Source organism: Equus przewalskii, chromosome 6 (genome assembly GCF_037783145.1).
Source record: "Equus przewalskii isolate Varuska chromosome 6, EquPr2, whole genome shotgun sequence".
NCBI lineage: Eukaryota > Metazoa > Chordata > Mammalia > Perissodactyla > Equidae > Equus > Equus przewalskii.
Window position 1 is genome coordinate 78485405 of NC_091836.1, and position 23854 is coordinate 78509258.

The 23854-nt window shown below is 46.4% G+C and overlaps 3 protein-coding genes and 1 long non-coding RNA gene across 26 annotated transcripts in view; 2 read left to right on the forward strand and 2 right to left on the reverse strand.

Moving 5' to 3' along the window:
- DENND2B (DENN domain containing 2B) overlaps positions 1-6128 on the reverse strand; it is a 176813-nt gene extending 170685 nt beyond the window's left edge. For 3 of the 18 annotated variants that reach the window (XM_070626261.1, XM_070626255.1, XM_070626248.1), the window contains exons 1-2: positions 5603-6128; positions 3293-3434 (exon numbers count right to left, since the gene is read on the reverse strand). The gene's annotated coding sequence lies outside the window, so the exon portion shown is untranslated. Of the gene's footprint in view, positions 1-3260; positions 3435-5223 lie in introns of all 18 variants that reach the window. The other 15 variants (XM_070626265.1, XM_070626278.1, XM_070626264.1 and 12 more) reach the window with 14 other exon arrangements.
- On the forward strand, positions 6077-13554 carry AKIP1 (A-kinase interacting protein 1). 3 transcript variants are annotated; one of them, XM_008514009.2, is made up of 6 exons: positions 6077-6165; positions 6375-6602; positions 7076-7156; positions 9369-9452; positions 11081-11152; positions 13110-13554. In XM_008514009.2, the coding sequence occupies exons 2-6, from the start codon at positions 6381-6383 to the stop codon at positions 13251-13253; spliced, it is 603 nt and encodes a 200-aa protein (XP_008512231.1). In that variant the 5' UTR covers positions 6077-6165; positions 6375-6380; the 3' UTR covers positions 13254-13554. The 3 variants fall into 3 exon arrangements, with proteins under 3 accessions (XP_008512231.1, XP_008512223.1, XP_070482407.1); XM_008514001.2 differs by having other exon boundaries at positions 6112-6602; XM_070626306.1 differs by having other exon boundaries at positions 6153-6461.
- C6H11orf16 (chromosome 6 C11orf16 homolog) lies at positions 13543-23323 on the reverse strand. 4 transcript variants are annotated; one of them, XM_070626304.1, is made up of 7 exons: positions 23211-23323; positions 22429-22867; positions 21021-21177; positions 18938-19172; positions 17396-18002; positions 14754-14905; positions 13543-13924 (listed from the first exon to the last, which is right to left on the reverse strand). In XM_070626304.1, exons 2-6 carry the CDS (start codon positions 22593-22595, stop codon positions 14773-14775), a joined length of 1299 nt encoding a protein of 432 aa, XP_070482405.1. In that variant the 5' UTR covers positions 22596-22867; positions 23211-23323; the 3' UTR covers positions 13543-13924; positions 14754-14772. The 4 variants fall into 4 exon arrangements, with proteins under 4 accessions (XP_070482405.1, XP_008512252.2, XP_008512245.2 ...); XM_008514030.2 differs by having other exon boundaries at positions 17352-18002; XM_008514023.2 differs by having other exon boundaries at positions 17352-18002; positions 23215-23281.
- On the forward strand, positions 15537-19978 carry LOC139084209 (uncharacterized). Its single transcript, XR_011541610.1, has 2 exons — positions 15537-15676; positions 19909-19978. It is a non-coding gene; the product is annotated as an uncharacterized lncRNA (long non-coding RNA).
- Positions 23324-23854: the final 531 nt, after the last annotated feature.

A 23854-nucleotide genomic window follows, 5' to 3' on the forward strand; every position in this document is an offset into this window, starting at 1 on the left:
GAGGGATCTACAACTATGTACTTGGGGGCTTTGGGGAGAAGAAAAAAAATTGGCAACCGATGTTAGCTCAGGGCCAATCTATAAAAAAAAACAAGAGAGATTGGCAAACTATAGCCCACAGCCCAATTATAGCCCACTGCCTGTTTTTTTACAGAAAGCTTTATTGGAAGACGTCTATACTCATTCATTTACATATTGTCTATGTCTGCTTTCACAGTACAACAAAAGAGTTAAGTAGTTACAATAAACACCACATGGCTCGCAAAATCCAAAATGTTTACTTTCTGGTCCTTTACAGAAAAAAGTTTGTTGGCCCCTCATCTAAAAAGTTCAGTTTTCAAGAAAAAATTATGAAACATACAAATAAATAGGAATATGGGACCTATGCACAGAAAAAGATACAGTTAACAGAAACTACCTCTGAGTCCAAATGTTAGACTTAGAAAACAAAGATTTCAAAAGCAGCTGTTAAAATATGTTCAAAGAACTGAAAAAATAAACAAGTTTTAAAAATTAAAGGAAAGTATGACAACAATGACTCAATAGAGAATATCAATTGAAAGAGATTATAAAACAAAACAAACAGAAATGCCCAGGTTGAAAACTACAATAACTGAAATGGAAATTCACTAGAAGAGCTCGACAGCAGATGTGAGATTGTGGAAAAAAGAAGCGGTGACCTTGAAGATAGATCAAAACAGATTATCCAATTTTAAGAAAAGAGAGGAAAATGAATGAAGAAAAATGAACAAGCCTCAGAGACCTGTGGGACACAACCAAATATACTAACATACATGTAAGGAGAGTGCCAGAAGGAGGAGAAAGAGAGAGAAAAGAGCAAAAAAAGAACATACCTGGTGGACTTATACTTCCCAATTTCCAAACTTACTGGAAAGCTCATAATAATCAATAATAATGCCATTGTGGTACCGGAATAAGGACAAACATATAGACCAGTGGAACAGAATTAAAAGTCCAAATATTATCCCTTATATTTGCAGTCAATTGATTTTTAACAAAAGTACCAAGGCAATTTAATGGGAAAAGAATTGTCTTTTCAACAAATGTTACCGAGACTACTGGACATCTAAGTGTAAAAAGATGAGTTAAGACATTTTCCTCATAATACACACACAAATGCATGCAAAATGGCATAAACCTAATATAAAAATTAAAATATAAAACTTTTAGAAGAAAACATAGGAAAAAATATCCATGATCTTGAGTTAGGCAAAGATTTCTTAGATATGACACCAAAAGTGCAATCCATAAAAGAAAATAACTCATAAATTAGACTTAATAAAAACTTATGAAATTTGTCCTTCAAAAGACAGCATTAAGAAAATGAAAGACATGACACAGACTAGGAGAAAAAACTTATAAATCATACATCTGATAAAGAATTCTTGTTCAGAATAAGAACTTTTTTTTTTTTTTGAGGAAGATTAGCCCTGAGCTAACATCTGTTGCCAATCCTCCTCTTTTTGCTGAGGAAGACTGGCCCTGAGCTAACATCCATGCCCATCTTCTTCTACTTTGTATGTGGGATGCCTGCCAGAGCATGGCTTGACAAGCAGTGCCATGTCCACACCTGGGATCCAAACTGGCGAACCCAGAGCCACCAAAGTGGAACGTGCGAACTTAACCACTGTGCCACTAGGCCGGCCCCCCAGAATAAGAACTTTTATCACCCAATTAAAAAAAAAAATGTTTAAATGGGCAAAAGATTCAAATAGACATTTGATGAAAAAAGAAATAGGAATGGCTAATAACTACAAGAAAACAAGCTCAACATCATTAGTCATTAAGGAAATGCAAATTAAAATTATGATGAGATACGAATTTCACACCCACTAGAATGACTATAATCAAAAAGACAAACAATAACAAGTATTGGGGAGGATGTGGAAAACTGGAACCTTCATACATTGCTTGTGGACTTGTAAAATGGTACAGCCACTTTGGAAAACAATTTGGCAGTTTCTTAAGATGTTAAACATAAATTTTCTATACCACTCAGCAATTCCACTCCAAAGTATCTCCCCAAGAGAAATGAAAACCTGTATCCATACAAAGTCTTGAACCCGATCTTCCAGAGCCACATTACTCATAATAGGCCCAAAATGGAAACAGTTAAAATGGCCATCAACTGGTGAACGAATGAACAAAATGTAGTATATTCATATAATGGAATATTATTCAGCCATAAAAAGGAATGAAGTACTGATACATGCTACAACATGGATGAGCCTCAAAAACATTAGGCTATGTGAAAGAAGCCAGACAAAAAAGGCCAGATATTGTATGACTCACTTATACGAACAGTCCGGAAAAGGCAAATGTATTGAAATGGCAAGCAGAATAGTGTTGCCTGGGTCTAGGGGTGGGAGTTGAGACTGATTGCATATGGTGGGCACTAGGGATTTTTTTCAGGTAATGAAAATGTTCCAAAACCGGCTTGTGGTGATGTTTTCATAATTCTGTAAATTTACTAAAAATTATTGAGTTGTACACTTAAAAGAGATGAATTTTATGATATCTAAATTATACCTCAATAAAGCAGTTTTTAAAAAACTCTACTTGGGTTCCAACTAGTATTTTTATCTCCCAAAATTACTTACCCCTTTAATTTCTGGTAGTTTTTAAAATGACAAAACTTTTTCCCTAATCATTCCTGCTCTGCCACCAATTTTTTAACTTCCAGTCCATTTTTAACAGGTTGTAAAAGCTAATTCTCAGAAGTTTGGTTCATTTTCTTTATGTAATCAAGACGACAGTTTTGGTAAGGAGTTTCTTTCATTCCCCAATAACCCAATGAGTTGATGTAATCAGGCAAAATGAATGATCTAATGGCTCAGACCGTCATACTACTTCACAGAGCCGTAATGAGTCTAAAGCTCCCTAAGTCTGCTGAAGAAATAAAAATACCACCTGTCAAATGAAGTGATTTATGCATTGTCTGGTATGTACAGTATAAATCATTGTCTCACTCTGGCGTGATACCCACTCTTGCACCCTAGGTTTTTAACCCTTTTTTGCCCCCTTCCCATAGAGAAAAAGAATTTACATTGCTCTTTGCTAGACTTGTTTTTTTCTCCTCAAAAAGTCCCAAACACAGGACCAATCTCTTCCCTCAGACCTCAGGAATAAATACTTCCCCGAACTCATCTATTCCCCAAAACATAATCTAGACAAATAACTTCTATGTGTTCTCTGGAACAAATTTACCCTTGTGAAGAGAGAAATCGTTGAAGGCTTACAACAGTTTCTTTCTCCACTGATGACCAGGTACCTTTCTGATTATACGCCCTCCTTCCATTTGCTGTTCCGTTTCCAAGTCTCACCAGTGGCTTCCAGAAGCACCTGGCTTGGGCTGTGTTTAATCCATGAGGGCCCTGATGGTAGATCACTTTCCATCACTAGTTCCATCCAATCTTAAAAAAGAGAAAAAAGATTCTCTCAATCTGTGGTATACAGTACAAACCTTGAAATTATTTTAAAAATATATGTATATATAAATGTATATAAAATAAACAAAGATTTAATTTCATCTTAGTCTTTAGGCTTCAGTTTCATTCCAAGTATCTTCCTTCCTATGTATTTCTAAATGTTAAATTCTAGGAAGATTAGTTACAATTGAATATTCATTACATTCAGTAAAGTGTATGTGGATAGATTTTTTTAAAGAAGCCAACCTTACCTTGCCTAATAGGGATCTATTTAAATTAAAAATTAAATCAGTAAATTCAACAAATGTCTATTGAATACCTACTGCTTAATAGGCACTGGATATATAGGGACAAAGAAGCAACAGTTTCCACCTTCAAAGAGTTCATAAACTGTTGGGAGAGAAGGAACCACAACCACATATAATTTAAATCAGATTGGGATAAGTACCCCAATATTGAAAAAAAAAGCCATGGAAACAGGCTGCACCTGGGAATAGCAGACGAAGATTTCAAAAAGTTGACCTGACAAAAGGAAAGTAACACTTCGACTGGAATGGAATTGGCGGTGGGGGAAGTAATAGAATCCTAGGCTGGAGTATTGGCTAAGTGAGGACATATTAGCAGGCAAGGCTGAAGTCTATTAAGACAATAATAATAGTTAATATTTACTGAGCATTTACCATGTGCAAGTACTATTCAAAGCACTCTACATATATTAACTTACTTGATCCTCACAACAACCCTATGAGGAATGTACTATTATTATTATTCTCATTTTATAGAAGACAAAACTGAGCTATAGAATGGGTTAAGTAATCTGCTCATGATTACACAGACACTGCTAAAAGTTATGGAGCCAGGATCTTGAAATCCATAAATAATAAAAGAACAAATTCTCTCTCCCCCTCAACCACACTCATTATAAGATGAGTTAACAGGTATCTTAACTACTCTTTCTCTCATTAATTCCTACATCCTTTGAGGCCTAGCTCAAATGCTGCTTTCTCTACAAAGCCTTTCTTGATCTCCCCAACTGAACAATATCTTTCTCCTCTAAGCTTCATAGAACTTTATCTGGTATCAATCTTATGGCAAACAGCTTACAGACAAAATCTTAATATTTTGTTCCTAGCATTACAGATGTTATGTGCATCATTTCCTTTTATTCTCCTTCAGTCTGATCCACTTTCTATTCTCTGCAACTCCTAGGACAGCGCCTGGCACATAATAATGTACCTAATCTATGGAACACTTATTCTTTGCAAGGCATTGTGCTATGCATTTTACAGGAATTCTCTCTCAAAATCTTAGAGCCATCCAATTCACCGTTCAATCGCTATTTTTAGGCCCTTCTGTGAGAGATAGAACACTAGATGCACCTTAAACTCAGTAAACAAGACAGATATGGTTCCTGTCCTCAAGAAGCTCAGTCTGGGGAGGCTGGTAGTACTAGTATCCCTGAGTGAAGAGATGAGGAAAAGCGAGGCTCAACGAGTTAAGTAATTTGTTTGCCCAGAATCACGCAGCAAAAAAGTGGCAGAGCAGGGAATTCAAACTCAGCTCTCCACACTGGATATTTGGGACCCTGTGCATGTAAACCACTTCGTTCTGAAGGAGGCACTGGATAAACACTCATTGAAGGAAAAGTTTTAGAATACTCCTACAATGAAAACTATCCCAAGGGTAATTAAGACTTTCAATTTCTTTCGGCGAGAGGAAAGCAGGAAACCAGGGAAAGCGCAGATGGAGGTTGTGGTGTTATCCTCATACACACCTGGTAGCTCAGAAGTGCGCATCAAACCATCTGCTGAGGAGACTAGCTCAGCATTGTGACCCTTAAAGGGGACCCTCCTGAGCATCAGTGCTATGCTGCGCGCAGAGTGGCACAGCAGTCACTAATGCGCAGGGAGACCTTGGGCTCCACCTCCCATCAAATAACCAGGTGGAGTGGAGTGGAAGAAAATGGGGCACAGTTCCTTAAATGGGCTGCAACTTTTCTGGAAAGGGGACTTCAAACCCCCAGAGAAGAGGCCTCCAAAAACGTGTGACTCCGTACTTCGCAGTGGAGGGCGAGGAAGCTGCCCCGAGGGGATTTCAGGAGACCCTGCAGACAACTCAGGCCCCCTCTGACTCTGTGGCCCAGAAACACCTGCCTCCTGGTGCAGGCCGCGCGTCCCACCGCCAACAGCCTGGGGCCAGACGGACTCCCTTCTGCCAACGCCACCTTGACAGCCGCACCGTTTGGCCTGTCCTCAAAGAGGTTTTAGAGTAGCAGCATGCCAAAATACCGACCAGGCAGAAAGAGGCGCCTGGAGGCACGTGGCTCACTCCCCACAATTTCTTAGCCCAACAGGAGACCACCTGACTGCACCAGGTTCGTCCCGTTAAGCGGCCGAGACGACCTCTAAGAGCCAGGTCCGGGCCCAAGGGCTCCCCCGACAGCGCGGGCTGGCGGTCCCAGCAGTCACCTCTTCTCCGACACCTACGACGCGCGCACCGACAGCCCCGCCCCCCGCCCTGCACTCCGGCAGTTAGTCCGGCAACCTGTGCGGAGGGGCCGCGGCCCAGACGCAGAAGGCGTGTCCGGTGCGGCCGCGCGCCCCGCCCCTTCCCCCGCCCTCCACCAATGGCCTGCGGTGCCGGCGCCGGGCACTCCAGGCCCAGCCCTCCCTCTCCGACAGAGCGCTGAGCGCATGCGCCTTGAGAGGCGGGACGGGTGAGGGCCCACTACGGAGGGCGGGGGGAGACAGAAGTGAGGGGGTCGGCGCTCGCCGCCTCGCCCCTGACCCGGCGCCTGGAGCGCGTTGGGGACAGAGCCGGCGGCGGTGGTCACCGGGGAGGTCGAGGCCCCGGCTCCGACCCCAAGCTGGGGCGGGGTCGCGGCGGCCCGCTGACCTGCCGGTGTCTGTGTATGTGCCCGCGCAGGGAGACATGGAGACCTGTTTGGCGGCCGCGGCGCTGAACGGGGTGGACCGACGTTCCCTGCAGCGCTCGGCTAGGCTGGGTCAGGAGGTGCTGGAGCGGGCCAAGAGGAGGGCGGTGGACTGGCGTTCGCTGGAGCTTCCCAAAGGCAGCGTGGGGGTCATTTCCCGGGAGCGGCCCTACCAAGAAAGTCGGCCCGCAGTCGGCCCCTGGCGCCTTCTCCCGGGGGAGGTGAGGGCCCTGTGCTGGGGGAGCAGCCCATTCATTCGCTCAGCGGTGGCCTGTCGGGGAGCAGGGCACGCCACACAGAAGCATCTCAGGGACCCTGTCCTTGGCGGAAGCTCTAAAGTATCAGGGCAGTGAACGGAAAAGCCCTTTGAAAACTCTTGACCTTTGACAGATTCTTATTGGGTAGCTTTAGGATACTGGGAGTGCTTGGCCCTGGTGGGTTACTTTTTAAAAAAATTCTTACATGTTACCATCTCATACTAGAGGAAAGCCTGCAAACCTGTCTCTGTCCTGGATAAGTTGTATGTCTCTGTATTCCTTTTAGAGTCGGAATTCTTTCCTCAGTAAGATCCTTCTTACTGAAAGAAACTTGCAGAGGCCTTTCGAAAAGTAAAAAGGAAGCTGTTCCCAAAATGACTTCATTCTCCACTAGGGAATACCAGATCTCACCTGTGACTTGCCGTTTATTCAAATAGAGAGAAGAAAGACACCCAACCCTCAGTGCTTCCTTCAGAACAATGGCTGAATTCATGGACTATACATCAAGTCAGTGCGGGGTAAGTGTGTGTAAGCCAAAGCCATGCCCCTCCTCGGCCTGCAGATGATCACCAAGTGGATCTCTGTGGAATGCAGGGAGAAGCTGGAGACGGCCTGTTTGCCCTGCCCTGCCTTCCTGGCCAGGTTGCACTCAGGCAAGAATTTAAACCAGCTGATAAATCCAAGTTAGAATTCATTCAACAAATATTTATCGCATGCCTAACTCTGTAGGTATTATTGAGGATACAGTAGTGAACAAGCCAGAAAAGGTCTCTGCCTTCACTACTGTTTTCAGACTAGTGGGAGAAGAAAAAAACTTATTTGCTAAATTCCAAAGCAGTCAGGTTCAAATATTGGGGTTTTTTAAAACTTTGAACTGAACTAAAGTGTAAACAAAACTAGTAGAGTCCCTCGAAGCTGGAACTGAGCCTCTCTGTTTTCAAAACATATTGAAAGAAAAAGTAGAACAAAATCCCTACGTTATATCTTAACCCCCGTTTCAAGTCCCTGGTAATGTAGTTTTTAAGTATGTATGTCCTTGTGGGTCCATATCACTTGTTGGCCACAAAGGTGGTTATGTGGGACAGATGCAGCACGTCACTGGAGGTGGTGTGGCTCAATGGCAGGAGCAGCCTCCCAGGAATCAGGCCCATGTTCTGCCACTTATTGGCTGTAATGCCTTAGGCCGGTTGGTTTCTCTTGGCCTTACCTTTCCCATCGTAAAATGAAGATCTCTAAAGTCCTTTCCAGTCTTCACAGTCTGTTTCTTTGGTTTCCACTGAGAGATGAACCCCAGAAAATTGCTATAAACTGTAACATGAAGGACTTATGTGAGATTTTTGGTACCATTCAATGAAATGCGTCAACAAGGTTTTAAGGACCCTCTTCTCAAAACCATACACTCAGATCATCTTTAAGTACTTGAAGGGAATGTTGAAGGCAGGCCAGCCCACATTCAAGGAAGGTGTTCTGTCTTCTAGGAATTACAGCAAACTCTATTGTCTCTTCCAGCCTTAACATTTTGTGATTTTTATGTGGTTGTAAGGTTGCTGGTCTATAAGGGAGAAGGAAGAGAATAACTTGTTTCCATCCTACTTTTCAATTTCATATATTAAGATTTCAAAAAAATCTCTAATCTTTCTACATCTTTTATAAAATCCCTGTGAATCCCAGAACATGATTCCAACCAGTGAGATATGGTTCAGAGAATATTTTTATGTTCTTGTTCTGTTAGATGGTTTTAGAAAAATCCATAACTTCGGCTCTACTGTTAAGTGATCAACTTAAACACTTTGGTTCATGGGCAGTAAAAGCAGTAATATTTGTCTTTGGTTTGAGGTTTAGCAAATTGGTATTCTTCATTTTGGTTTTCAGTTCATGCTTCAGTTCAAGTCTCCACCATGGAATGGAGGCTCAGAATCCCTTGGCTTTCTAAAGATAGAGTGAAGAACAGCCTTCTGAGTTTGCCTTCAAAATTTTGAAGCAGCCTCTAAAATACATCGTTAGATCCATGTCCTGAAGTGCTTTCCTTCCCCAGCTTCTTATTCTTTCCATCTCATGCCTTAAACATTGTCCCCACGCTGTGTTCAAAACAAGCAGGCGTGTGATGTCTTCATCATTAGTCATAATCAAGGGCAAGTCTAAGGTTAACTTCGAGGGGGAGGAAGGAAGCAGACAAGAAAAATGTAACTGCTTTCTGATCCTTTGGATTATTCTCCTTAAATTGGAGACCTTCCCCACCCCTCCTCCGCATGGGGAGAACGGAGGAGGGGCGGGAGAGGTCTCTGCATAGCTATTGGGTTTATGTTACACTTCCTGTTGTATTTCTAAGTCTCAAGGAGACGCAGTTCTCTCTTGCTTTGCCCTTGTCTGAGACTTAGACAATAAACATGGAGCTCTTGTTTGTCATGAGAGGAGACAAAAGGACATGTGTATTTGAAAATTATTTAACCTGGCAGAAAGCGTGGTCCTGCCCAGCTTTAGTTGGCCAGAGTTCTTGCCCTACAGAGGCAGCAGATGGCAGCAAAGTAATGCCAAATGCAGTTTCCTTCTCGGCAGCCACTTTACATGGGCAAAGATTTATGTGACTCAGAGGCCTGTCAAGAGGACAGATAGCTTATGTTCACTCTCTTACCTCCCTTCTTAACCACACTTTGCCCAAGTAACAGGGAATTTTTTGAAAATTTGACCAGATTATTTGGCTACTCAACATCTTTCACATTACTTCTCTAGAAATATTATTCATCTGTGCCAGAGGAAGGAGGGGCAACCCATGTCTATCGTTATCACAGAGGGAAGTCGGAGCTGAATGGCCAGGTGTGTATCCTCAACTGTCTTGTGCTGTGCCCTCAGCCTTCCAAGGTGGAAGACCCTATATTGAGGAGCTCCTGCTGGATTTGTGTTACTGGATGCCTGCGTGACTCAGCATTACAGTGCTCAGTGGACATGTATCAGCTCCCAGCCTTGAAGAACTTACAGTAATGAACATGAAATAAGAGTTTGTCCAAAATATAAGATAGATACCACTGTAAGATCTTCAGTTGAATCTCCAATCCTCGGCCACAGGATTCTTGGGCAGGCTAAAAGAAAAGAGCTTTGGGGCTGGCCCGGTGGTATAGTGATTAAGTTCGTGTGCTCTGCTTCTGCAGCCTGAGGATTGCAGGTTCAGATCCCAGGCACAGACCTACACACCGCTCATCAAGCCATGTGAGGCGGCGTCCCACATACAAAATAGAGGAAGATTGGCACAGATGTTAGCTCAGCGGCAATCTTTCTCAAACAAAAGAGGCAGATTGGCAACAGATGTTAGCTCAGGGCCAATCTTCCTCACAAAAATAAATTAATTAATTAAATTAGTGACTTTAAAAAGAAAAGCTTCAAATATCCTCTTGTACATCTGGAGATAGGAAAGAGATTTTTCATAATCACATATTTTACTCTAAGGTAGTAATAACATGTTTTTGGTAATTTTTAAAAAGAGGGGGTCTCTTTTAACAAAATACTCTTTCTAAAGATAACAATTACAGGCCTCTCACTACAAACTTACCTGTCTTTTGCCACATGTCATTCTGGGGAAGCCAGAGATGCTACTCATTGAACTGGTTCAACAGGAGTCCTTTGTTGTTATTTTTGAGAGATTTCTTTGTTTTTGTTTTTATTTTTAAACTCCCCTGGTTGTATTCAAAGACAGCAAACTTAAGTCCAGAGTGTAATCCACAAGTTGGACTCCTGACTTCTCTAGCCTGTGGGTTTAGGCAGAGGATGGGAGAGTGGCCACAGGGATACCAGAGCGAGGGCTGGACCCACGCTGGAAGTCCCTTCTGTTTTCCTGGCCTGGGATATGAGGAGCAACACCAGAGCCCGAGTCCTGGTTCCCATTTCTGGCCTGGCCTAGGGCTCTCTTAAGTGCGCCTGACCCTAAGGGGGTTATGTGTGGGCAAGAGTCATTCCTATCCCTCCCATTCCTTCCGGTAAGTGTAAATTCATGCCTCTGAGGGAAATTGACTCTATCGGTTCAGCCTGTTCCCTTCTAGTACCCTGACTCCTGGGAGAAGCACAGAAGAGAATTCTGTTTCCTGAGAGCCTGTGAAGTGTCAGTCACATTTGCACTTTGAATCTTCCCTGCAGTCTGGTGTCCCATTGTTATAGACTAGGAAACCAAGGCTCAGAGAAATTCATCTGTCCCTCTCAGCAAACAGCAGAGAGAGGATGCAAACTCAGGTCTATCTGACTCCAAAGCCCATGTAAGGATAAACAGTAATCATGGTAAACATCTGACTAAAAATACCTCACAGAATCCACTGAAAGTCTTAATAACTTAGGTGACAACTGAGAAAAAACTGACAGAACAATTGTTAGTTCCTGATAAGGTAGGAGGAAATTGGTCTTTACAATCCAGAACTGAAAGCTCGGGCACTGATCAATGTTTCTATTTGTCTCTTCAGAGAAAAGCCACCTCCCCTGGTCTTGGAGGCATCTATCAAGCGTCAGAGTGTGCTCTAGAGGCAACACAGTCTGTGAGTACAGAACGTCAAGTAAATTGGGCTTAACCACCACTGCAGTTCCGTGAACCAGTCGACCTGGTTGTTATAGGGTTTTAGGTACTGGATCTGTAGTATTTTGAAGTTGAGATGTTTTTACCCTTGGGAGGAGAGTACGCCATTTTGGCTCAGTGTTAAATTATGTTTTCTTGGTATCCTTCCTTCACTTGAAGCTTCAGGGACACTCTTTGTGTCTGAACTCATGGTTGTGGTTGGAAAGAATGTGAAGTATTCACATCTCAGTTCCTACAGCTCAGCTGGGCTGGCACTGAGTCCTGCTGGAATTCCATCGTCTGTTCCAGCAGCAGGGGGGCCTGACCCTCCTGCTTACAGAGTGAAAACCATCACTGGAGTTCTGAAACATACATTTGGTTAGATCGGGTTCCAAAACATTTGAAGGGATTTGTTCCCATTTTCCACCAATGTTTCTCTGTAAAAACATAGTGATGAGTTTTTCATCCTTATGATAAAGTACTCTTTAATTCATGAACCCAGGGAATCTTTTGGAACTTGGAAGGGCTGGAATTCTGAGGAAAGGAACTCCAGCATGTTGCTGCGATAGTTTGCTTAATTTTTGTTTGTACGTAATGTGCTACTAGCCAGGATTCAGAGTATACTAGAATTAATAACAACTAAGAATATTCTACTTCTAGTACAAATAGAAGTTGTTAGGCTTAGATGCCTCCAACACGTGCTGGATTTTGGTCACACTAATCTTCCTGATGTTCACAGTGTTGGAATCACAGATGCCAGTCTTACCTCTGGTGTTTCCTTTTATGCAGACAAATGAAGCCTCCTTGGCTTTCTGCAATTCTGATGTAGCTGTATTTTCTGAAACCTATGTTTGTTTACTTACATACTTACTTACATAGTTGATGACCAATAAATAGTTGTGGCATTGTCATATGCATTCATGTCAGTTAAATGATATTAGACCTCCAATTTTGCAGTAACTGGGCATAAAGCAGCTTTGGAAAAAATTGGCTTCAAATCTATATGCAAGGTGAAAGGGGAAGAAGTTTCATAAAAGTGTAAATATTATCATTTATTCCTCCCAGTGGAATTTGCTGGCCGGTGGTTTGGTTTTTCCCTCTGGGTATGGTGGTAGAAATGACGACGTCTGCCTGTGCTCCTTCTGAGCATTGAGTAAGCATGTAGTCATATTCCAGCTGTGGTTTGAGACTTGGCTCTTTTGCCATTTGCACTCCTGTGCCTGCACACCTGCCACGACCCACTCTCCAGCCATGCATGAAGTCTGTCCTTGGAGGATGTTTTGTGTTCCGCTCAGCTATAAACATAAATCTTTCTATTCACTCCAGTTGCCAGTGTTTTGCACTATAGGAGAACCAGTCCTCCAAGGGAAGGCTTTTGCCAACCAGCTGACTCGCAGCATGACAAAATGAAATCTGCTCGTAGTCTTCTCATCTTTGGGAGAAAAGAAATGTTTCATCTTCCTAATAATTTAGCAGAGCACAGTTCAAAAGAATGATTCTCATTGTTCCACTGTGCCTTGCCATTGCTGGTAATCTGTGCTGACGAGTGCCATTGTCTGCTTTTGAACCCCAAAACAATGGTCATTAGCCCTTCCCTCTACCTAATCCTTATCTTTCTACTCCAACTAGAATGCTCCTTTTGTGACCTTTCATGTTCCTGTAATGCTTTAGCATTTACAGAGCGTTTTCACCTACATGCTTTTTTGTGAGGTAGGTATTATCAGTTTTAGAAATAAGGAAACAAGCATAAGGCGAGATGGAGACTTACCTAAACGACAGTCCTATTATGTGGCCAAGCTGAGCTTTCAAGCAGGACCTCCGCCTCCTACATTAGTGCTTCATTCCGTCTCACCTCTGGCTCACAAAGGCAGCCTGGTGGAGGTGTCCTGACAGCACTAGGATATAAAATCTAACCTGCTAATAGCCGCTTTTCCTTCTAGGCAGAGAACATCCCTAAGGACCTCTACATAGAAGTATATCCGGGGACCTATTCCGTCACTGTGGGTGCAAATGACTTAACCAGGAAGACTCATGTGGTAGCAGTTGATTCAGGACAAAGTGTGGACTTGGTCTTCCCCATGTGATGTTGACCATCACAGTCATCATATCACCTTTTTTTTAAGTAGCAAGAAGAATAAAGCCACTATATTATTCTCTTAATATTTACACGTTAATCCTGCTTTTGGTACCGACTGTAGAGGGTGAGCCTTCCTGGGACCTGGAGTTCATCTCTTTAAGTGCCTATTTTAACTTGAAAGTATAGAAGTCCCTCCACCCTCTTTTGCCTGAAGGTAATAATGTAATGATGCTGTCTGGATAGTTTTTATTGCTTGCTTTCCAAGTAAAGGTTAATTATGATAATAAAGGGAGCTATTTGGAAATAAAGAGAATTCCTTTTTATTGGTATTAAGAGGTGAAACCAAACGTCGCTCATGTACAACTGTAGGCTTTATGAAAAGATGGCAGAGAGGCTGGGGACACATTTGTCCAAAGCAGGCCGACCAGCCATGCAGCTTCTGTGGAAGAGGCATCCCCAAGCAGATCTCACCAGGCCCCTGGCAGGGAGCCCTGGCCAGGGCCGCCACACTCCTGTGCCCCCTGCTGCCACTCATCTGCAGGGAAGTCAATGGGGTGAAGATGCTGCTGCTTATTCAACTATCATCTATAGCCCGTACTCTACCTCCTTCCGTCGAAGGCTTTGTCGGCCACTTTGTAACTCTTCCTCAGGTATCTACCACCACTACTCTTTAGCTTCCTGTAAGAGAAAAAAATACTGAGAGTCTTATGCCGACTATAATTTTAAGGATCAAAAATCACTGATTTTAAAGAGTCGCTGATGTGTCCTAAACTTCTTTAAGCTACTCCACCAACAGTCTTGCTGCATCTCTCAGTTTAGGTGCCTGGTGATTCATCTCCTTTGAACATAACAGGTCTTTCTTCAGGAAAAATGCCAGTATTTTATATGATAAGGAGAGCTATATTATTAGTATTATTTTTAAAGATTTTATTTTTTCCTTTTCCTCCCCAAAGCCCCCCGGTACATAGTTGTATATTCTTCGTTGTGGGTCCTTCTAGTTGTGGCATGTGGGACGCTGCCTCAGCCTGGTTTGATGAGCAGTGCCATGTCCACGCCCAGGATTCGAACCAATGAAACACTGGGCCGCCTGCAGCAGAGCGCACAAACTTAACCACTCGGCCATGGGGCCAGCCCCAAGGAGAGTTACATTAGCATTCCTAGTGAGGAAGACTCCCACGGACAGAGGGCCTAGTAAAGCAGACCCATCCCCATCACCAGGGTAGAGGGTCATTTAAACGGGGATCCTTGCACCCCCCGCCTCCCCAAGAAGCCTATGATGAACTTCATGATTTCTGTAAACCTCTGAAATTGTATGCAAAATTGCGGGTATGTACCTTTTCCTGGGAATAGGGTCCATGGGTTTTATCATCCTCAAAAGGGGTGTGACCCCAAAAGGTCAAAGAACCATCTAAGGAGCCCTTACAGAGCCCCTCCAGCCACTCTGTTTTACCTAGATCCTCAGGGCTTTTAGACTAAGGGGAATTCTGGTCCCTCTGATATGTCGTACCTGGCTCAGTTTTCTGCGTTCAGCTTTTGGCAGGACCTGCAGTGGCTTCATGTCGGTTGCTTCCAGGACCAGCTCCTTGGTGCTCCCCACCACTGTAGTTTGTTGCTGTGGTTTGTTGCCCTTTTCTTTCTGGATGTTGCCACCTCTTGTTCCTAAACAGCAAAATTCAGTTATGTTAAATATGCCAGCATTTTGATGAGATGAGTTGTGATGACTTAAGTAGAACTGCATGAAGGATCACAGACTTTATTAACTATCTGTAAGCTCCAAGCATTGTTCTCTGTCTTTAAAGAGAAATAAAGTTTGTTAGTCATTTCTGGCCATGGTGCTTTTGGAAAAGGTTATATCTGATAACCAGATTTGGAATTGAGTGGGAGAAGTTATCAGACACGTTTTTCAAAACAGCCAGTAGGGGAAGCAAAGGTAAGCAACCACCACCAGTCGAAGGAGCTTATAAATCACACTGATCACAAAGAAGAGATAGTAACATGATGGGAACACAAGTTTTAAGAGGTTGAATGGGGCAAAACAAAAATAATGGGAGATGCGACTTCCTGAGGAATAGGGCAGTAACATAAAAAAGGAAGGAACACTTCGAAAGAATCCATCCCCTCCCTGACTTTTAAAACTACAGATTGAATCCTGTTTCAGTCCTAAGCAAGGGAGGAGGGCAACGTGACTGCCGGCAGCCAGCAAACTGGTTCTTCAGGATCCAGGATCATTAGGTTAGGATCATACAGTGACCTCACTGCCTGTAACTAAAGTAACAAAGTGTGGAGGGCACAGGGACCCACCCAAGAGCCTAACTCCTAAGAGGCAGAGCCTGAGAAGACGGTCAAGTGTCGGTACTTGATGGCTATCAAGCACAGTTAGGAGAAGCAGAGCAGCACGTTTCCCTAAAAGGACACAAAATCTGGAGCGGGGTAAGGAAAGCTCTGGTGTTTGCTGTGGTTTCCAGCCCTGGCACACACGTGGTTTTATGCACTTCACCCTCACTGATGGCACTCAATACCCCATCTATGACAAGGGCTGGGGGTGGCCCCTTTCCCCACACCCCATCTCAGGCATTTTCTCCATAGCTTTGGGCACGGAATTGGGACCTGGCAGAGGGCAGGTCCATTGATTCTTGGGGTTTAGCTCCAAAAATCAGCCTTTGCATGGAGCATAACAAATGATCCAGTACCTAAAGGAGAGCCAGACCAAGTGTCTGAAGCCAATTATTAGAATTTATTTTGGGGGCCAGCTCTGTGGCCGAGTGGTTAAGTTCACACGCTCCGCTGCGGCAGCCCAGGGTTCGGATCCTGGGCGCAGACATGGCACCGCTCATCAGGCCACATTGAGGCGGCGTCCCACATCCCACAACTAGAAGGACCTGCAACTAAGATATACAACTATGTACGGGGGGGTTTGGGGAGATAAAGCAAAAAAAAAGAAGATTGACAACAGTTGTTAGCTCAGGTGCCAATCTTTAAAAAAAAAAAATTATTAAAAAAAATTTATTTTGGGGGGAAAAAACCTTTAGAGTGGATCTGTTTAAATACGGTGATGGGGAGAGAGACTGAATGTTAAATGTAGGTGGCTGGACAATGGAGATAAGCACAGCGCAGGCTTAAGGCCAAGGAAATTTGGACTGGATCAGGTTTGGAACGAGTCTAGATAAATGCTATGCAGCAAGCCACAGCAGTGGGAAGGCAGGCTGGGTACCTGGGGCAGGTCTGACCACCATGGCCCCTCTAGTTACCCCACTGGCCTTCCTCTCCCTGAGGCTGGGCCTGGTGCCGTCTCAGTTGCTCTCTTTTGGATAGGTACAGCTTTTCTTTGTCCAGTCTGTCCTGAAGCAGGAGGCAGTGGAAGCTATGGAGAATTTATCATGAAAACTCTTAGATTTCGGCACCATTTTCTTCATATTATCGCTTGTTGGGTGGGCATATCTAGTAGAAACAGCTGTTTCCAAGTGGCTTCTGCCAACGCCTCCCACTTGAAATAGGAGTGACCTATTTTACAGAAGCCCAGGAACCTCCACCACTCTAAGGTAAAGAAGTTTAGGGACGGCTGCAGATTGCCAGCGACAGTAACACGGCCTCCCCCTTAGTTGTAAAGGATGAGCAGCACAGTGCAGTGCGCTGGTTCTTCCCACTAACTTACTGACGGGCCCACCTGGACAGGAGGGCCCGATGACCAATTTTAAAGACCAGTTTCTGTGCTCCTTGGGGCATTGAAGACTCTAATCAACACCTGGAGGCATTTTGACTATTCATCTAGAGGAAAATTAGGGCTTCCGAGAAAAAAGGTGGGGAGCAGAACAGACAGTGGCAGTGCCCTGCCAGTGGAGACTAGTGAAGAAAGAAGACAATTGTAGACAATTGTTAAATGAGAATGCAAACCTTAGCACAAAGATCAGCCCGTCCTTTCTTGCTGGGCTTTATTGCTTAAATGGAAACCTACCATTTCCTTCTTATCACAGCCTCCCCTTCAACATGACCACACTCATAAGTGTTACTGCCAATCCCAGCACAGTGGACGTGTGCATCAGATTCCTAAGAGACATGTGAGAGGGAAGGAGCAGCGGCCTCAGCCCTGCCTTAGAAGAAGGAATACCTGGCTTCCCAGGGTGCGGCTCAGGCCCATTTCTCCTCCAGTACCTCCACTCAGGCTGGCAGAGGCCGCTCTGCCTCCTCGGAGACTTCTCCAGAAGGATGGGGTCTGTGTTGACTGTGCTGTCCACCATCAGCCTCTGGGGGAGGCCCATCTCCAGATCATTCTCCAAATCCTCTTCTTCAGAAGAGGAGGAGGAGGAAGGAACAGCCATAGGAGCTTGCACTGCTACTTCCTCCTCTTTAGGACCCTCTAGGGGCAAAAGCTGTGCTGTGGGCTTCAGCTCTGCCTCTGGACGTTCTGTGGCTGTGACCCCTGAGGTCCTGGTGAGAGGCCACCAGGTGGGTCCAACCAAGGGGCAGCAGCAGAGGCGGCCCTGGCACAGCAGCTGGCAGCAGGCGTAGGGGTGGCAGGGAGGGCACAGGAACGGAGTGCCCAGAGGAAGCCCGTTGGAGACATATCCAGTGACCGGCCCTAGCAGAGGGCAGCAAGGGGCCCAGAGGAGGGGACTGGGGTGCTCCCTGGTGAAAGGCTTGTGCAGCCTCTCCACAGCCTTCTTCCAGACAGCTGGGGGCACCCACCTGACCCCACCTAGAGGCACTGGGGCTATCTTGCCATTCCAGAAGTGAACTGTAATTTCTTCTTCTTTTGATGCTACATAACAGAAAAGAGCAACATTTTGTTATAATTATCTCTCCTATAGCATGGCATAAGGGTTCTCTTAACCCAAAAAGCAAAACCTCAGTTGAGCCCCTTTGCTCTGCCTGCCTGCCTGCCTGCTCATGCGCACCTCTCCCAGGAGAGCCTGCCAGGAACATTCCCTCACCTGCTCCATATTTACCACCGCTTCCTGGTGTACTTGGACGTGCCTCCCTGTCTCAGTTTTCATGTCAAAACTAAAATGCATCCTCAGGTCGAGGAAGGGAAAGAGAAGCCTCCTTCTGTCATTCTCTGAATTAAAATGATGCTGACTGGCCAGCCCTGCACAACAAGACTGTTCCAGTGCCTGGACAGCTTGGCAGGGGAGGGGTCATGAGTACTGGTGTGACCTTAGGATAACCCCCCCACACCATAGGTTAGCTAACCAATACAGACATGGTAGATTTAGGAGGCCGGCCCAGTGGCGCAGTGGTTAAGTTCGCACATTCCGCTTCTCGGTGGCCCGGGGTTCGCCAGCCCAGATCCGGGGTGCGGACACGGCACCACTTAGCAAAAGCTATGCTGTGGTAGGTGTCCCACGTATAAAGTAGAGGAAGATGGGCATGGATGTTAGCTCAGGGCCAGGCTTCCTCAGCAAAAAAGAGAAGGACTGGCAGTAGTTAGCTCAGGGCTAATCTTCCTCAAAAAAAAAAAAACAAGACATGGCAGATTTAGGCCATTTGCCCTGATAAAAAATATTCTATAATCTGAAAGATATGATCTGTGTATCTGTTGCCACCCCCAGGATTAAGCTGCAAGTGCAGGGGTAAGGATTTTTTTTAATGCCTCTAACACCCTTAAGCTATAAAGACTTTAGCCCTTTGCTCTCTCCCCTGGCCTGATCACCAGCCTGGCTCCTTCTGGGGGAGAGAAAGAGCAGCTCCCCTTACCTCTCTTGGGGTCTCTTGCCTCCAAGCCCAAGAGAACAGTGCCAGGGCCATACCGCTGTCGGTCTGGCTCCCAGGGTGCCAGCACCTTGTCCCCAGGTTGCAGTGAGTATTCCATGGACGGCGAGAACTGAATAACATCATCTTCTAAGACCACGCTCTGCTGCTGGGCTGGCAGCTTCGGGCCTGTGACAAGGGGAGCCTCAAATTCCACAAGCAGGGCCCCCTGCCTCTCCAGCTGTGGGCAAGAAAACACTCAGAATAAGATCTGGCACTAGGAGGTACGACAGGGAGCACACAGTTCCCTGTAATGCCCTAGAACCAGGCCCAGCGTCTTCCTCACCAACGGGAGGGCCATCTAGAGAAGGGACAGGGACAGGTGCTGCTGAGCACTGTTTATGGCAGACAGGCAGGCTGTAGTACAGATGCTCTCCCCTCCACCTCTTCTTGCCATTGGCCACTCTCATTTATCACTTCCTGCCTTTCTCTTCCTCTTCTCTTCCTTTTCTCCTATCTATATTTTTGGCCAGGAGTAACCTGGGTCTTCTAGATCTTTCCCCAGTGCACTCCCCCTCCTCTCAGCACTTCCAAGAAGTATTGTCCTTGTGTCCAAGACCAACTAGGGACAGTGTGTTCATCCACAGGCCCACATGGGCCAGGAGTTGCTGTGGCTGGTCGGGCAGCCCTCTGCACTGCCGTTGCATCAGTGAGGAATGGTTTGGCTAAGTAAATGAGCAGCGTAAAAGAGAGGGCGGGAGAGGTACTTACGCTAAGTAAAATATAAGCTGTTTTGAGAACTCAGCATGATTTTGAAGAGAGAGAAAGTCTGGTTACAAATTACTTTTATCAGATCACTAGACAGAACCTATATTTGAGCAAAACTCTGCTAATATTTCATTTGAATTCACATATTAGTTACTTGAAAATGACAAAATGACTTTTGATTGGAAATTCTATAATTCATGTCTCTTTAGAATTCACATTAGTCTTCCCTCCCTCGTGGATCCACATTCACAAAGTCGGACTCTGAAAAGAAGAGAAAAATCCCAAAGAAGTAAGCAGCCACTGAAATAAAGCTGCCGCCTGGCTCCCAGCGTGAGGGGGACCATGCTTCTGGGCATGTGGGCACACAGGAGTGCATGTGGACAAACACGTTTTGCTCTTCTTTCCATAGGCTGGTGCCCATTAATTCAACACACTGAACAAAGTACTTTTACTGTACATTTTCTTCACTGTTATGGGTTCAATTGTATCCCCCCAAAATTCATATGGTGGAGTCCTGGCCCCTAATACCTCAGATTGTGACCTTATTTGGGAGTACGGTTGCAGATACAATTAGTTAAGACAAAGTCATACTGAGTATGGCTGAGTAGGGTGGGCTCCTAATCCAACGAGTATTGTCCTTATAAAAAGGGGAGATTTGTGCCGGCCCTGTGGCCAAGTGGTTAAGTTCGCGCGCTATGCTTTGGCGGCCCAGGGTTTCGCCAATTCGAATCCTGGGCACGGACATGGCACCGCTCATCAAGCCATGCTGAGGAGGCATCCCACATGCCACAACTAGAAGGACCCACAACTAAAAATACACAACTATGTACCGGGGGGCCTTGGGGAGAAAAAGGAAAAATAAAATCTTTGACAAAAAGGGGAAATTTGAACACAGACATGCACACAGCGAGAACACCACATGAAGATGAGGCAGAGATCAGAGTGATGCTTCCACAAGCCAAGGAACACCAAAGATGGCCAGCAAACCACCAGAAGTTAGGAAAGGCCCATGGAACAGATTCTTCCTCACAGCCCGCGGAAAAACCAGCCCGGCCAACACCTGGACTTCCAGTCTCCAGAAGTGAGAGACAATAAATTTCTGTTATTTAAGCTGCTCAGTTTGTGGACTTTGTTACACAGCCCAAGCAACCCAATACACTCACTGACATTACATTTTCACTTCTGCAAAGTGGCCATGGAAGATCTGTGCTTATCCAAGAAACTGCACTGCCAGGCAGGGCGCACACAGCTGAGGCCCATCAGGTATGACAGGGCCACCCACAGGAGCATGCCTGGGAGATGTGGGGAGTTAGGGACTTGCCTCTGGAGCAGCCTTGATCTGAGCCCGGTAATAAAAGCCGTCTGGTTCCCTTCTTGCCAGGACCCATGTGTCAGCAGCATCTCCAACTCTTCCCAGCCAGCCAAGCCCCTGCCATGCTGGGTCAGCAACATGGAGACATGGGGGATAAGCTGCATAACTGGGGAAAAGCAAACGGAATTAGGGAATGGAGAAGACCAAGCCCTAAGAATATCAAGAAACACATTTCACTGTTAAATCTGAGCCGCACCATGGTGGGTGTAGGACATACAGGGCTACATGGAACAGAAATCCATGGAAAAAGTGGCAATCGATGACTTCTGGTGAGATGAGGTAAACTATTGGAACGGGAGAAGGAGAGGACAGTGAAGGAAACCATCGTTTGAGGATTGGGAATTGTTTCAAGGTAATCAAAATGTGATTAGCCTTGATATAGTGAAGTTAACACTGGCTCCGAGACTAGACAGCAGACCAAGAAAGGGGACCGGAAGGTAAATCCTACGGCGGTGTGTGGGATTCCCAGATGATGTGTGGAGGCTCGGATGGTAAGGCCAACGAGCAAAATTGTAAGGTTGCTTGGCACTGTGGGGTCAGAAAGGAGAAGGAAGTGTGTGAGCAGGGGAAGCACAGAGAAGCTGACTAAGGGGCTGTGAGACAGAAAAATGGAGAAGCTGGTTCTGGGAAATTTTGCAGACAGGGCCAAGCCCCAGGGAGAAATATTGAGTTAGGGTTTGGGTTTCTCGGGAAGCTATTTACTTTGTGAGCAAGCCTGCATACAGGGATGCTTAACTCTGCCTTTGAAGGAGCTAGTCCACACAGGTGAATCAAGAAAGGGGGCGATTAAGGGTTCAAGCCAGCGTATCCCTAACCTGGGCAGACTGAATTGAGTAGCCTGGACAGGAATCCCGGAGACTTAACTTGCATGTGCTTCTAGGCTGAGGTTCCTTCCCCTTCTGGTGTGCACCCTGTGGACAGCTGACTGAGGGTACTATTCAGGAGAAGCCAGGATAACTGAGGGAACGAGAGGAGGGGCCTGGAGACCTCACCTGGCTGTTGGTTGCAGGAACCCTAACTTCTCACATGGTGCCTGGGCAAGTCTCATAGGTGGTGGTAAAATGAGCTAGAAACTTTATAACGTGATGCCTGCCTGCCTTCTCTCACACATGCCAACTCTGACATCCCCACTCTGCTGCAAGGGGGCACGAAAGCCAGGTCAACCCTTGAGGTCCCCGGGAGTACAGTTTAGACAGGGATAATATAATACCCCGAGCAAATCACAGCCCACACAGTAAAGGACCCTTTCGGCCTTCCCAGGCAGCCAGTTGTCTCCCTCGTGGTACGCCATCTAGCGCCAAGAACAGAGAGGAAAAGGCCGGGGCACACCGCTGCCGCAGAGGGGCAGAGCCAGTACCTGGTGAGGGCGCTGTGCCCGGGGAGCCAGGGCGCTTGGAGGGCGAAGGGGCAGGCGAAGGAGAGGTTCCAGCGGGGAGCCGCGCCGGCCCAGGCAGGGGCCCTCAGGGTCGGGGCGACGCTGCAGTATTTGGGCAGAGGCATCCCAGGCCCCGCGGAGGACTCCATGGTCTTCGGGGAAAGCACCTGAGAACGAGCGCCGCCGGTACCCGAGCGGCAGCCCGCGCCCGGCAGAGGGCGCCCGGCTCCGGGTCCGCGCCTCCCGGCCCCCGCCCCACGGCCGCCCGGGCCCCTCGGCTCAGGAAATGGGGGAGGGGTCGAAGGAGCCGGGGCTGCGATTTTCCAGAAAGCCAGCTGTCAATCCTCACAGCCGGCCGCCTGCGAGATCTCTTCGCCTCCGCTCCTGGGTTACCGCTCGGGAGACGATATATGGAAAGCACCTGGCACACAAGTAGCTCCGTTTACGTTAGTTCCTGCCTCCTCCCTCCTCCCCAGTTGTAGGGATTCCCGGGGGAAGGACTATTCTTCCCTCCACAAATCCTAACCCTGATGACAAACTGACCCCTAACCCAAGCCCCAGACTCTCCTCCTAACCCAGGCACCTCCGGCACTAACGATGGCCCCAGGCCCAGCTGAGATCCCAGAGCCCCGGCCTCTGTGACCCTTCAGAGGCGGCAGCTGCCACCCCGCGCCCAAGATCACACTCCACTAGCCCAGCCCACCAGAGTCCTGTTAGGGTCTGCCCCTGCCCGAGCCCACAGGTCTGACCCCAAGGGCACTTACTCACAGCCCCAAACTCCTCCACCTCAGCCTCGGCCCTTCTGACAGTTGGGGCTCAGGGCCTCAGCCCAACTGACTCCTGGTTGCCTAGCAGGTTGCCATGGATGCCAGCCAGCAGGAACGCAGTGGGCCGAGAGAGTGTACTGAGCAATGCAGAGGGGTGACAGGGGACCTTGGGAGGCGTGAGCGTGGGCGGGGGTAGGGGGTTATTTTTCATCTTTCTCTTTGAAGAGGGGGACAGGGAGTATTGGAGAGAAAGATCACTTGCAGCCTCAATTCCCAAAAGCTCAGGCTTCCCGCTGCTGGAAGAGTCAGTCCTGGTGGGACGCCCTCAGGGATCCCAAGAGAGTCCTGTGAGGGAGGGAGCTGACCCTACAGAGACTCAGGGCTATTGATCTGCTCCACTCTGTGCAGACAGGAGGCTGGAGTAGGGGGAGCCGCTGGCTGGCCTAGGGACTCTTAAGATAGAATTTGTCCATAGTTTAAAACAAAAGAACCAAAAGTGTGGGCATGTTTGTCTGTAACAGACAGGACTCTGCTGAGAAGCAGAGGTGTGGTGACCACATGGGATGGTGGGAGTGGAAAATGGTGACCAAAGAAACAGAAGCCTAGATTCGGCTCTCATTCATAAGGCTGGTATTTTGAGG